Here is a 15,846-nt window from a genome sequence, read left to right as displayed (position 1 = left end):
TGTTATCAACCAATGAGAACAACACATAATCACAGTGTACAGAAGGCTTATCCCACAGCAATAACCTATATGCAGAAGGCCTAGGTCAGTTCCATGCAAGCTCCCCTGTGAGCCCAGGCTGCTTGATTCTGTGGGAATTCTTTTGGTGTTCCTGACTCCACTACTCCTATAATCCTTCCTTCCTCTTTTCATCAGGATTCTCTAAACTCTGCCTAGCATTTGGGTATGGATTTCTGCATCTGTTTCCATCAGTTGCTGCTTGACGCCTCTGATAACAAATGGACTAGGCACCAAACTATGAGTATAGCAGAATATCTTTAGGAATCTATTTATCTATCTATCTATCTATCTATCTATCTATCTATCTATCTATCTATCTAATCTATCTATTAATCTATCTTTTTTGCCAGTTCTGTTTGGTTCTATCCCAGCTCTCTGGGCTAAGCCACATTTGGATCCTGGCCCTCAGTGGTAAGCTTCCTCTCAAGGTATGAGTCTCGAGATGGGGCAGTCATTGGTTAGTCGCTCCCACAGTTTCTGTGCCACCTTTACTTCAGCACACCTTGTAGGCAGGTAGGACAGAAGGTGGCTTTCTCGGGGTCACAATCCCTCCAGTGGAAGTCTTACTTGGTTACAGGAGATGGCTGGTATAGGCTTCATATCTCCCATTGCTAGGAGTCTTAGCTAGGGTCACCCTCGTAGACGTTGAGTGTTTCTATTGCACTAGCTTTTTAGCTCATCCTAAATAGAAATAACCCCAGACTACAGTTCTCTCTCCCTTCATCCTCCCCCGACTTGATCCTGACTGTTTCCATCCCTACTCCCCACCCAGGCCCCTCTCCCTGTCTAAACACCAAGTCTGTTCTATTCACATATCCCCCTTCGAACCTTCCTTGTTACTTAGTTTCTCTGGGTTTGTGGACTGCAGCATTGTTATCCTTTACCTTACAGCTAATATCCCCTTCTGAATGAGTACATACCATGCTTGTCTTTCTGGCTTGAGTTACCTCACTCAGAATGATCTTTTCTAGTTCCATCAATACCATTAAGTTAGGGAGTACTCTTAAGTACTGAACAGTCTCTCCAGTCCCAGACGACTCACTTTAAAAGTGAACTGTGGGTCCCATCTTAGACTTCCATGTTATGACATGGGTTAACATTTCAGAACTCCATATAAGTAATTTATAGAGTACAAAGCTAGAAAGCTATCTGATTTCCTGACTTTGTACAGCACTGCATTTTCCATAACAAGAGATCCTGTTGTTTCAGAACAGAGAGGGGAGTGGAAACAGTTTATATACACAAGATTTCCACCATTCCCTTGCCACTGCACCACTTGTATTCCTTATGTATGTTTGTTCATTAGTAATGACATCAGTTGCCATTTCTTCAGCCTACGAACACAGTGCGGTACACCCAAGGAAGTTTCTCATTCTCCTTTTCAAAAGCTTGTTTTCTACAGAACATACATACATGGATGAACATTGTCAGAGCAATTCCCCTACTGGTTTATCTCCATATCTTTATTCTATCTTTATCCATAATAATTCTGAAACAGTGATTCATGAAAGTTATCTGAGCTACAGAGTCATTCTTTAGTGTTGCTTTCTTTTTATTTCCTTTTATTGAAAATAGATTCTTTTTTCCTCTTCTAATATACTCTCATTATAGATTTCCTCTCTACTCCTCTAGCTCTTCCCCACCTCCTTTCCCGTCTGGAGTCATACTCCTCTCTGTCTCTTATTAGAAAACAGGCTTTTGAATTACAACAAAATAAAAATAACATAGAATCAAATAAAGAATAATAATATAAAACAAAACTAAGATATTGGAATTGAACACGAGAAACAGAAGGAAAAGAGACTAGTAAAAGATACAAGAGTTCCACTCATTTTCATATTCAGAAATCCCTCAAAAATGCTAAACTGAAAGCCATAATGTATATGTAAAAGACCTATAGGACAAAAAGAGAAGGAGATATATAGATATATTTCCATATTTCCATATATATACTTTCCTATGGACCTAGGGTGAAACTAAATAATGCTGCATAAAAGAAAAGTATTAATAAAATCAATAAAATGACTTTTAATGACATTCTGCTATACTCATAGATCAATACTTGTTCAACCACCAACAGAGATGGTTCCTCCTTCTGCAGTTGGCAACAAGCACAGAAATCCACAGTCAGATGTTATGCAGAAAGTTAGAGACCGTGGGATCCTTAGCCCTAAATGGAATGTCTCCATCAAATGTTTCCCCTTAGAGTTCACAGAACCACAAGAATAGGCTGTGGAAAGAGTGTAAGGGCCAGAGGAGATGAAAACAAGGCCTCTAAATCAACATGATCAGTGTATATATGAACTCACAGAGACAGAGGCAGTGTGCATAGAGCCTGCACAGGTCTGCACCAGGTGGGGCCCTAAAGCTGAAAGGAGATATGGGCGCATGCCCCCATGCTTAACCCAGACACTTTCTCCAATGATAATCACTTGTAAATGAAAATTATTCAGTTTCCACCAAAGGCGTCTCACTGGAGAAACAAACAGCTCTGAAGTTTGGTCACATGCCTAGCAGTAGACAGCCAAGGGAAAACAAACTCAGTGACATCTTTAGAGCTTTCTTGTCTCATAAGGCCATGCCAGGGCTTTTCCCTTTTCAAAAAATTCTTTGTTTTTATTTCTATTGTTGCTTTCCTATTGACTAAAGTATCTGTTTCCAGCATTTTGATTTGCTTTATTCAAGCCCAGTGGAAAGTTGACATTGTTTCTCTCTCTGTGAATCATAATCTCATACCAGAGTGAAATTATTCCTCATACCAGAGTAAAGTTGTGGGAATAAAAAACATAACTCACATGACTATATCAGGAGGGAGTTTTTAGGGATCCTTCATGTAATTCCAAATTCACATCCTGTGTTTTTCTCCAAACAACTTTTATATCAAAGCATAAACTGAGAGGGAAGTTCATTAGTATTCTGTTTTCTAGGTTGCGGAGAGAATGCTTTAGGTCATGCCCACACCTTTCTATGCCCATTTTGTCATGTCTTTCTATCTATGCCTGCTCTGTCACATAGACTGAAAAACATCCTTCCCCAGGTGACCTCGTAGATTACAATAGAAGGAACAGAGCGACATTAACATAGCCTGACCATTTGCTTAGAATAGCTTCATGTTATCTCACTATCAAAAGCTAGGCGACCACCGGAATGTGCAAACTGTGCCTTGCCAGGTTGCTCAGAATTTTGACTGCCAAAAATGTAGGAATATTGGCCTGTATAATCCAGCCCCTACAAATCTCAACATGAGACTCCACATGATGGTACAATATTTGTTCTCTAGAAATTGCTTTTAATGCTTTGGCTCCAAATCTTGTTCGAAAACACTTAGAAGAATGAAGTATGGATTCTTCCTACCTGATTTGTGATAAAGCCTCTAGGTTACATTAACTTTTAAAGGCTGTCTGGTCCCTGTCACTGCCTGCTGAATAGCATCTTTAGAAAGTCATACTGCTTGACGTTATTTTCTCTGTTACAGCTCTCATCCGCCCCCCCTCCACTTTTAAATTTCAATTAGGGTATTATTACATAGTTTCCCTCCTTCCTCCCTCCAAGACTCCCCTATATTCTTCTTGCTTTCTTCCATTCCATGACCTCTTTTTAAATCTTTTGTGTTAGTTGTATGTGTGTATTTCCCGGACTGGCACTTTCATGTTGTATAACCAGTTGGTGTGCTCCTTCCCGGGGAGAATTATTTCTCCTCTTTCCAGCATCCCTGAGTTGCCTGCTTTCCTTACCTAGGACTGTGGCCTGGTGAGATTCACCCCTTCCACTTTAGCGTGTCTGATGGTGTCTTTTCCTTTTTCCAGCCTTCACATTTAACAAAGCTATCCTGCACGTTCAGACATTTCTGACGATGCTGAACAGTTCAGGTAGTTCAGTGATCCTTGTGCTATCAGTTTTCTAACTTATGGTCTGTTTTCTTCCTCTCAGCTACAAGTGATTAATGAAAAATCTACCAAAAACACAAAAAATGTATAGGATTTATTTACTTAGAGAAATTTAGAAGCAAAAATGCATTACATGAATTAAAACATGAGAATTAAAAGTAAACCAATATAAAAATTATTATATCTCATTTTTCACAAAAAAAATAAAGATAAATACGGTAGCGAACTTACATTTTGGAAAGAGGGCTATCAAATAGATCAGAGAAGGACAAAGGATGACTCAGTCACTAAATGCTTACCACAGAACCATGAAAACCTGAGCCAGATCCATGGTCCTCATATAAAAATCTGGACGTCGGTACTATTTTGTAATCCAAGCACTGGAAAAGCAGAGATAGGTGATTTTCTGAATTTACTGACTCGTTGAGCCTATCTTAATCAGTAGTCCCCATTTTGAGGAAGACCCTCTGTCTCAAAGAACAAGATGGACGACTTGATGAAATGATATCTTAGCTGGGGTCCGGCCTCCATCTGCATGCCTATGTGTAGACATGTGCACACTCAGAGACATGCACACACAGTGATATACACAGACACACCCACAGGGACACATACAGATTTACACTTAGAGAAATACATACAGGGGCACACATACAGGGTCAAACACACCACAAGTACACACACACACGCATGCACACAAGGCAGAGAAAGGAGACTATAGTGTTTTTCCCAAAGTAATAATAATTCTCCCCAAAGTATTCTCTCTTTCTATTCTTACCACATGCTGTAGCTTTAATTAGTAGTGAGGGTGACGCACATGGATCTATTTAATTGTTATTCACTTTGTAGAAACAGAATGTAATGTATCGCTGGAGTCCAGTCCGCTTTTCTCCACTATCCCATAATAATAATCGAGAATTATCAGTGAAGATAGCATAAATCCACAAGAGTGACATATTTTGAATATGTACTTGATATTATTCAAATTAATAAGTTATTGAAGTCATGTATTCATAAGTACTTCCTTAACTGTATTAACTTTAGTGATAGAATCAGCAAGACTTTGTCTATAAGCTGGACGGTCTATCACAAGTGTTCTGCATTATGGAGGGATAAGTCTGATTGATTATCAAGCGTGTCCAAAGAGCAGCTTTACGATTTCTAGCAGTGCCCAATGGACACAACTATAATATATTATTTAAAAATATTTTCAATCTGAATTAAATTAATGCATTGAAATTCATGCTCAGGTTTTTAAATATAATCGAGTATTTAACTTAAAGTAGGTAACAGTTTTGAACATTTTTACACAATATATGTTTGAATTGTGCAATTATTTGGATGTTTTTATTCTCTGGATATGTCAATATGAGTGTGAATTTGAGAGAGTGTTTTGTTTTTCATATTTCTTATAGTCTTTCATCATCAATGAGTGTTGTTTTATAGTAAGTGGTAGTGGGTAAATTAAATACTAATGCCACACTTTGAGACTTTATTTCCATGCATACTCTAGTTATAATTTTTTCAAAAAGTCACAGACATCTGCTGACTGTGTCACTATTTAGTTAAAAATTGTGTGTACTTGAGATTTTGGTTTGTTAATTTCTAAAATCTGAAATTACTATTAATTTTTAAATGGAAGATAGACATTGTCAAGGTACATATAATTATAAATATTTGGTTACAGGATTGGCTAAAGTAATTAAAATCTTTGATTTAGTCTGGTAGACTTTTTAATGTCTAGATTGTAGGATATCGGTGTGTTCTTTCTTTTTATGTTTATAAAAATTTGATCTGTTAAGGTAGCATAAAATGAGATTTCACCTAAGTTTTCTAAAGATTAGCAATTTCTGTGTTCATTCTTCTGATAACTATCCATACACTGGACTGGGGGCTTTTGTGGATTAACAATTTGGTTGAATTTCTCATTGGATTTCCACTGTATGCCTTAAAATCCTAAGTAACATGTTACAAAACATTATCATCAGACATCCCTAGCAGAATTTGGATTTTGAAATCATATAAGCAAAGTAGTTATTGGGCACTATTAACTTGTCCTATTTTTTTTAACAGCGTCCTCTACCAAGACAACATATATCAGCTACAGCAATCATTCAATCTGAATAGGGAGATGACACCATCTCAAGAAAGGTGGTGCGTGTTCTCAAATATTGAACATGAGACCGCAAAAAGTCACTTCTGGAGATCTCCATGGACTACAATCAATCAGATCAATAGTCTTGTAAGGAACAAAATTAGCCATGAGCCAAAAGTATCAATAATGAGGAGCAAAGAAACCAATTTTATACACTACAACCAATGAGTGTCAAGCTAAAATATTGCTTACTTGTGAGCATTAAAAAAAAATTCAAAAGGAAAACTAATGTTAGCTTGTGAAAAAAAATGCTGTTGAAATAAACCATGTCTGATGTTATTCTTGTAAGTATTTTTCTGTGATTGTGCGAACTCCTGTTCCTGTCCCACACTGTTCAACTTGTATAAGACTCTGAGTCTGTTTCTTGTAATGGCTGACCGGATTGAAGCCCTGGGTTGTGCTACAAAATAAATGCAATGATTGACGCATGCAATTTTTATACAAATAATTTATTTCTAATAATAAAGGAATGTTTTGCAAATGTTGAGCGTTGTTTCGTTCCAGTTTTAAAAATAGGGTAATCTCCTCTTTCTAGTTGGCACTTCCGTTGTTTTTAGGTCTTCGCCTTGCCCCGAGTTGATACTACATCCTTCAGGGCATGGTTTTAATTTGGTGTGTTTATAAGGAGAATTTTATTGCTCTACCACAAGGTATCACTTGTATAAAAATTTGTAAATACATTTGATTCCTGTAATAGATTTTCATAAAATCTATCCTATGAAGAATCAAGTTGTAGCCTTAGTATAAACTTCTTTATGTTGTTATAATTGACAGATGGTGAGTTAAACTTTACTTTGGAGAATATATCATAAAAATTGTTACAGAAAAATGTATCACCCCCTGACCAAATTACTCCATATTATTTCTAATTCAAAACTCTTGCATACTGAAATATTCCCTGCTATGTGGTGTTAGCCATCTCTCACCTGGGCCTAATAGTCACCGAAATCAGTAATGGGCCTTACCCAGGTCATTCTTCAAAACTCTTAATTAGCGCATTTATTCCCTTGGCATCATTAAAGAAACCACAGTTCAGATAACCTGTAAATGAATTCTTATTTTCCAAATGAAAATATTCATTGCTTCATAAAACAGGATCATTAAAGAGAGAGAAAACAGTAAGCTTGTCTGGAGCTAATAAACCATGCTAGGGCAGATAAGGGGAGTCTGTTAACAGCTGCCAAATCTACAGCCATTTTTGTCCTGGGTTCCTCTATTACACACAATCCCAGACATTCATCAAATCAATGGGTCCTTACAATCATTTTGTTAGTAAATGTTCTCTATGCTGAGTTAGCTTAAGCGCCTCATTGCTTTCCTATAGATACACAGAGCTATCTCTGTAGCTTCAGTGCAGACATTAGCAGTCACTTTATTTTATTCATAAGGTCCATGTAGGCTCTTTTTATATATAGAACCATTTTTGAGATCCCCAAGAAGGAAGACAGCAATAGACAGCAAAAAATGCCTGTTGATTGGCTTTCTGTTGAGTGTCCCAAAATAATATTTCTTCTTTGCAGGTAACATTTTAATAAAAAAAAAGCATCATTCTTAAATATCTGAACTAAGGAAAATATAGCTTTATAGTCTAATTTTGAAATCCATTTCTGGGTGTGCTTTTTGGAAGAATCCTAAACTGGGAAAAATAAAACCAACACTGTATTTATTTATTTATTTTTGTACCATGTGTCTCAGGACTGTTAGAGATGCCAAGATTTTCATTTGAATTTGATCAGTTGCTTCATATTGAAGATTTTGATGGTGCATTAATTTTTTTTACTTGATTTTAGCTAAATATCCATGTTTAATTAAGAAAAATGGTTGAATTGAATAATTCTTGCATTTCATTCACAGGGGAAAAAAATAACCCAAGTACGTTTCACTATTGATTACCACTGACCAGGGAGGGCAGGCATGAAAAGATGACAGAAAGTAAAATATCTCACAGGGTAATTGAAAGAGTTTATTATTATTGCTTTAAGATGTTAATGTTTTACAAAATATGAAGTATGCCTCCTGACAATTCAAAATTATATTATAAATTTACAATAGGTTGTTTTACTTAAGGATGTTTTTTATAAGTACCTGAGACTTATTTGGTTTTATAGAATGTTGATTTAACTATTAGTAGTGTGTATAGCAGTTCTACCGAATTTGTATATACCTATCAACTTCACTAACACTGCACCATTGGAAAATGGCCTCCTGCAAAACACTTTCATACTCCCTGGCAGAGGGCAGAAAATTCCAGCAACTTTCTTACAGTAGAAAGTAGAGCACTCTGCCCTCTACTATGGTGATTTTTCTTAAGACTGGAACAACGGTTGCATCCTGTGAGCAGGATTTAGCATGTGTTTGGTAGTAGTCCATGAGACCTGTGATTTGAAATGAACTGCCTGTGTCCCATAGATAAGCAAATGCAAAGTTGCACAAAAAATACAGTATTATATTCTTTAGAATTGACCTTGTGTTTTATTCTGGAAAGAAATGTCACATCTAATCTCAGCATGCCAGAGGGAATGCTAAAAATGTAACTTCAAGTAATATTCAGCAAATGTCACTTGTAGACAATGAGAGATGTATTAGTGTGACCTTGGGCCAAGTCTGACCTGAGTTTAAGAAAAATTAGCTTATGGTAGAGAATACTAGAGGCTTAAATCAATGACAGTATGCCACAAACTAATTATATTTTTTAAGTAATTTAAACTTGAGGGTAACCATTAAGATATGAATAGGATGGAAGACTAACTTAATTTATTGTATTTTAAAAACTCTTTACAAAAATTAACATTTAAAATTAATAAGATTTTACTTTTTTTCTCTCAGTTACCATAGTACAAAATACCTAACCAGGAATAGAAGTTTTGTTAGACTTTTTCTGCCTTTAACTCAGCATTCTGCATATTTACCGATACTTTTTGACACCGAAAAGAATAACAATTTTATGAACTATGTTATCTAACATTTATGTTTTATTCAGACTGTGGGTAGAAGTGACATTTTAAGCTTCTGTTATGCAATCATCATTTTTCTCATTTAATTTTTGAATTGTATTTAATATCAGTATTTTCATCCATTTTCTAGAATGAGATGACCAAAGGGAACAATGAGGTTGCAAGAGAGGATGAATGAGAAGTGATTCCTAATGATCTCATATTCTAGTCCTGAAGAGTGATTATCAGAAGGCGTCTAGTTGCCTATGTGGTTGTCACTTAATGACAATAAGAGTTATGAAAGGAAAATGGAGCTCATTCAGAAGATGCGACACCTTCAGAAGACACACACCTAGTAATGTTCAGACACTTGCTGACTGACACTTTGAAGGGTCCTATTACTGGGATAAAGAGAAAACACAGCTTATAATTTGATTTTAAAATAAATCCAATGCTGTATTACTGGATTTATTTTTTTTTCTGCAGAATAGTCTTCAATAGAGGTCAAACTTTACTTTTGCATAATTCTCCTCTCCTTTATAAGTCATTCAAAATTTTTTTTCCATTTTAGTCTCAGTTTATTAATAATATAAAGTCTTGCTCCAAATTTGAATTACATTTCTGCTTTCGAAAACAATAAAGAACCAAACCAAAAGATAAAAAAAACACAAAAATAAATATATATTTTTGTGTTTGTGTACTGATAAGTGATTTAAGAAAGGCTGACCCTGCTGATATGATTTATATTTTTAGTCTTTATTATTTTGTTTGTTTTTGAGATTATAATATAATTACATCAATTTTTCCTTTCCTTTTTTTATCTCCAAACTTTCCCACATATCACTCCCTGCTCTCTTTCAAATTCGTGACCTCTTTTTTTACATTAATTATAGCTACATATATATATATATATGTATATATGATCATACACACACATACATTCACAGTAATTTTTTCAGATGTGAAGCAAAGACCTGCAATTGCTGATAGATTAAACTCTACTAGATAAGTTTACTAGATTTTTCATAGCCAGTGAATCATATTAGAGTGTTAAAGTATAATACTAAAATTATTTTTTTAAAACACTGTGAAAAAGATTAAATTATTTAAGAACTTTATTCATTTCATTACCTCGTGAGGGAATTAATAGATGGCAAAGCTAGTATAAATGTATTTGAGACAGCAATAATGTGTGTTTATTATATAAAGTAATTGCTGAGATAAATGAGAACGGTTGAGATCTGGTGTAACATTCTATAGTATGATAAGTCATAGTCACTGAGGACATTTATTCCATTGGACAGATATGTTTTGGATTTTTACTGGATGAAATATCCTATTTAAGCCCTCTGATGTAGGAAGTTCTGCCGTATATGTGTTGCTTTTATTGGTTAATGATTAAAGAATCTGCATTGGCCTGTGGTATGGCAGAGTAGAACTAGGCGGAGAAAACTAAACTGAATGCTGGGAGAAGGAAGGCAGAATCAAGACACACCACATAGCCATGTTATGTAGCCTCACCATGTAGCCCTGCCAGAGAGAGACATCTACCATGTATCGTTCTGCCAGAGATGGTACCTTGACGGTAAGCCACAGCCACATGGCGATACACAGATTAATGGAGGTGTGTTAGTTTAGAATGTAAGAACTAGCCAATAAGAAACTAGAGCTAATAGGCCAAGCAGTGATTTAATAAATACAGTTTCTATATGGTTATTTTGGATTTGGGCAGTTGGGAACAAACTAGTGGCCTCTGCTTACAGCCCTCTACCTGAAAGTGCAGCTTTGTTGGAAGGAATTCACTGGAGGAACAACCTTCCTAGGCATTGGATAATATCTCCAATACACAAGGCTCTTCACTGTTTTACTCCTAACCCAGTATGTAATGGGGAACTCTTGATGCAACTCTGTTTTATCTGTTTATTCTCAACTCTATTTCTATTTCAGAATTGGGTGCGTAACACTGCAAGAAAAATAATTGAATAAATAAATAAATATATAATTGCTTGTGTCTTCCACAAATAATCTATAAAAATGAATCTTTTTCCCATAGAAATTCTTCTTTCTGATAAGTATTTTTCTTTCAAATTTGTAGTATTTTTCTCTGAGGAAAGATATCAGCTTTTATTTTAAGACTTAAGAACTAGTTAAATTTTTAGTTAATATCAGACCATATGAAATGATACAGTCATTTTTTCTGAAACATATATAATTCTCTTCTGTGAGAGTTCTTTTGTAAATAGCCCAAATTTCCATGGGAGAATAAGACCTGAATGTTCTCACTCCTCATAAGAAGTCAGTCTTTCAGGACTGATGGTAGATGCGCAGTGTTTCAAACGTTAACAGCAAACAAATGAATCATTTCTGACATAAAAGGTAGAGACAGGGAGAAAACGTTTTGATAAACTGAAGTATGACCCAAGGAAACTGTCGTAGGCCTCATTATTGTCTTTATCTCCTGAATAAATCAAGCCACCAACAAGAAAAAGGTCACCAGACATAATGCTATGACATTTTTTTTAATTGCTAGAATCCTTTCTATCTTCTCTTTCTGCTCAGTTCTTGTCAAATCCTACAAACTTCAGCCATCAAGGTATTGGAAGCTGGAAGTAGTAGGTCCAGGAGAGTTTCTTGCTTTCTGCACTTACGTGGGGTGCTTTTCTCCAAAAACTCCTTACAAAATGTGCCCAAGATGCATTGCTCTAAGTTGCTCTCAGAGTTGTCCAGCGGCCCTCACCTATTGGTCCATCTTTGTAGGTTGACAGAAACCACCAGTCAGAGCAGAAGCATATAGATTGAGGGGGAACCTTCTTTAGTGCCTGCAGCACCTGAGCAGTAGAGGCCTCAGCCAGGCACACCAAGGAATGTGTCAAGCAACTAGGTTGGGGGTTCCCGTGTTTTCCAGATATCAATTTTTCAAAAGTGCCCCTGAAGGTGCCAAACATGAGACAATTTGTTACTTGTCCGTGAGTTCTACCTACCATTAATGATTAAGGAACTTCCTTAATTAAGAAAAACAAAGCCTTTTTTTAAGGGTCTTTCCTTGTAGGCAGGCGGAAGGAACAAGAATGAAGACTGTTTCCTAGTCAAAAGCGAAAAGTTCACAACCCACCTTTCTCCTCACCCTGGCTCTGTGAAGCAGAGTAAACACGGTGAGTACAGAGATCCAAAGCTCCATTTTCAAATGTATTCTTTCCTGAGTGGAGGACGAGAATCTACAGCATTCAAGAGTCCCATCGGGGATCCTTACTAATCTCCTAGGAGAAGGAAGGGTAAGCAACTAGAACATGCAGAATTACGAGGTAGATGAGATGCGGTTTATTGATTTTTGTTTTACCCTTGTTATGCTGTCCAATTTTCTTGTAACACTTGCTAATATCCCCCAAGTGTCTAATGTACTCAGTGTATGTTCTAGGTTCTCAGAGACCCATAGCTTTTTCTACCGTCGTCCGCTGACTCACTAGTAGTTTAATGGGTACCAACATATCGGTTCCAAATGATTGTTTTATACCCAATATTTCTTCATCCAATTTTCACAGAAATAAAAGGACTCATTCTAGAGGTTCTTAGGGAGACAATTGAAGCTGGATTTTAAATAACATACTTTATTATTATTGAAATAATCAATTCATCCATTTTGCTCAGATACAATGATGCAGACATCATGCAGATGCTGACAATATAGCAACGGATCAAAACTCTGTTGTACTGTCATGACCGTTAAATTTTGGCAGAAGAGAAGAGAAAATATGGTAAGCAAAAACAAGACAGTGATCACCACTGACAAAAACGACAGTTAAGAAATCGCAGTGGGAATTAAAGGGTTGGATTGGCATTTTAATTCGCCTGACCAGGAAGAGAGGTATTTGAGTTGCTATCTGAAGGAATGAGTGTTTGATATGGACAGCATCTTAATGAAGAGAAATTTAGGAAAGGACAACGACGAGAGATGTCCTGAGGCAGAACGCCATCCAGACTGATCATAACAAGAGCAAGAGTAGATTATGTGATTTTAAGGTTTTATATGCCATTGAAAAACCTGTGACTTTTACCACATTGGATGAAAATCCAGCAAAGAAAATCCAGTTTGAGCAAAGAGATAGATGCCTGGAGTCTTAATTTTAAATGAGTTCTGCTGACTTCTACAGTTAGGAGGCATAAATTGCAAGAATAGACGGTCAGAAGACTCTGAGGTGGTAGGTTGGAAATGAACATCACTTGCTGGGAGGGACTCTCCTGATAATGTAAAGTGGCTTAGACATTGGGATACAGTTCGGCAGGAGAGCTTCCTGACTTGCTAATGAATCGCAGTACTTTGAGGGGAAAGCAAGATGTCTGGTTTTTATGAGTCAGTGAGAAGACTACACTGCAATTAATGAAGATGGTTACACCATGAGAAGATGCGCTCCAGGCAACAGAGTTACTACCCCAGTCTGAACGCCCTGGCCTCTTCTCTCTTAGGTTTCTCCATCTGCATTTTAAAGATGCATGAATTATTGACTTGAATAACTGTAGAAAGCCTGGGCCAAATTTTGGGACATGAAAGACTATGAGGATAATATTTGGTTCTGTCTGAGTCCGATAGCAATTCTTTTGTGGTTCCTTTAAATTTTGCTTTGTTGTTTTAGTTGTTGTGGATGTTTTGCTTTGATCTTCCCTATTGTGCATGAGAATGTTTGGGTCGACTTTGATTTTTACATTTCTGCTTTCTCTTTCTCATCTCAATGAGGTGAGTGGCTTTTCAATAAGTTTATCTTTCTGAAACAGAATGGATGGAGGGTATATTGCCTGGTCTCACAAGTACCCAGAGCCAGCAGGCTTGTGCTGCTTTTGCTGCTATAAGACCTTCTGGCCACAGTTCCTTATCTCTCAAGGGTTTGCCAAAATATTGTTTTTATTTTTTTATTATTTATTTATTTATTTTTGTGAACTCAGTTTCTTCAAACCACAGAATTGTTCCTGAAATGTGTTTTCATGCTCCTCCCGGGTGTAGCAGAGAGAAGTGAGTTTATTCCGGCTGTTTTTATTCATAGGACTATATGGGAAAACATGTTTTTGTCGCATGAAGCTTGTCCTTGTGATTATATATAGTGTGAACACATGAGGGCTTTGCTCAGGTGACCTGTCAAGCTGCAGATTAAAAATTGTCTGATGTTCTGTATAAAGTTTGCTATTTCATGAGTCGGCCTTATTCTAAGGCCCCTGTCTCCCAGGCTCATGCTGCCAGCTAGAGTGGTAAACAGTAGGTAAAGAAAGTAAAGTACTTATGAGACGGAGAGGATAACAAGGCACCTAATAACAGAATTTACATGAATAATAATAACAACGCTCATAGTAGGTGAAGCTGTTAACCACGGACATTACAGCGTGATTCCAGGAGATCTTTAGAGTTTTTTCTATCTTTGGGGAGTACATTGTATCTGTGGGATATATTTTGGATGAATTAAAGTTAGTTGCAAATTTCAATTTGATTAAGAGTTTTGTTTTTATTGAGCTTCCCCTGATGTATAGATTTTAGGATTCCTAGGATTCCATGCATGTTGAAAGACCAGATCATATGTAAGCCATTTTATCATGATTCATGTTTATTTTTTGTTTATTTTTAATTTTTTTATACCATATTATTAAAAATTCTCAAATACAATGAAAGACTTTAGGAAACATGTCAAGACCACTGAGGGACTTACTTCAGCTGAGTGTCACGCTACCCTAGTTACCTAAGTCTTTATTTTTAAGATAATGTTTTTTAGAAGTTTATCCAATATGTTTATAAAGTTACTTTATTATACCCATCAGATGATAAACTATGATGTTTTTTCAAGCCCAAGTAGTTTCTTAGTTAACTAGAGCATAAATTTCTTGATAAGTTACAGTGCATTATTATTATAATGTCATGCACGTGGGACAAATGGCCTGAAGAACTAGTCAAACTCAATGTCAAATCATACACCAGTAATGGGGCCAAGAATAGAACCTCATGAACCACAAGTCTGGGTTAACAACCCTCTGCTAGAGCAAACTGTGCCCAGTAATTATCATTTAGTTTTAAGCATGATTACTACCTAGTGATAATTTCCTGGATCTAAAACCTTCTTACTGTGTTTTTTTTTTCCCTCTCAATAGATGCTGTGAGCATTCTCAAAGTCTTAGCAGAATAGGACAATACAAAGGATTGTGATGTTTCTCCATTTTTCTGACAAGCCTAAATCTTCTAGGTCAAGATGAAGCAAGGTGTGTGGACTCTGACTTCTGCAAGACTGGATTCACCAATCAATTTTCAAAAGCAGCTTTCTAAACTGCTTTAAAATTTTGAATGTCTAGGTCCTCCTAACCTGTTATCTACCCTCTTCAAGAGCCCACACACAAGTACAAACTCTCCCTCTCTCTCTTTCCCTCTCTCTCTCCCCTCCTTTTCGTGAATAATTTCTAAGAAGTAAAAGTAGACTCCACTTACAAATATATATAAAATGAAAATTTCAATTTTTCAAATTCTTATTTGTCTCCTTCCTTTTCATATCTTGGATTTTTCAATATGACCCTCCAGCAGCCGGGATCTGAGATCCAAAATGGTTTGTAATGTGTCCTTGGGGCTGTTGTATGGGTACAAAATTCCATAATGATTTTATGGACTGGATCAGTAAACCAGAGCACAGAAGGATTTATGGACTCCTGTGCTATGGAATAATCCTCCTGTAGATTGTGACGATGTGTTGCTCTCAATGTAAATAAAGAAGTTGACAGGCCAATAGCTGGACAGGTTACGGTTAGGGGGGAAAACCAGACTAAGGACATAGGGAAGAACAAGGGTGGA

At 36.5% G+C, this 15,846-nt stretch overlaps 1 protein-coding gene across 5 annotated transcripts in view; it reads left to right on the top strand.

The window, feature by feature from the left end:
• The window catches only part of Grm8 (glutamate metabotropic receptor 8), a 799,977-nt gene extending 793,389 nt beyond the window's left edge, over positions 1–6,588 (top strand). For 3 of the 5 annotated variants that reach the window (XM_075953596.1, XM_075953598.1, XM_075953599.1), the window contains exon 11: positions 6,021–6,587. In XM_075953596.1, coding sequence (XP_075809711.1) covers positions 6,021–6,070 — 50 coding nt within the window. In that variant the 3' untranslated portion in view covers positions 6,071–6,587. Of the gene's footprint in view, positions 1–6,020 lie in introns of all 5 variants that reach the window. The other 2 variants (XM_075953597.1, XM_075953600.1) reach the window with 2 other exon arrangements.
• Positions 6,589–15,846: the final 9,258 nt, after the last annotated feature.

The sequence above is a fragment of the Microtus pennsylvanicus genome, chromosome 19 (genome assembly GCF_037038515.1).
Source record: "Microtus pennsylvanicus isolate mMicPen1 chromosome 19, mMicPen1.hap1, whole genome shotgun sequence".
NCBI classification, from domain to species: Eukaryota; Metazoa; Chordata; class Mammalia; order Rodentia; family Cricetidae; genus Microtus; species Microtus pennsylvanicus.
The sequence above is the reverse complement of the archived record's forward strand: the minus strand, read 5'-3'. Positions and strand labels throughout refer to the sequence as shown.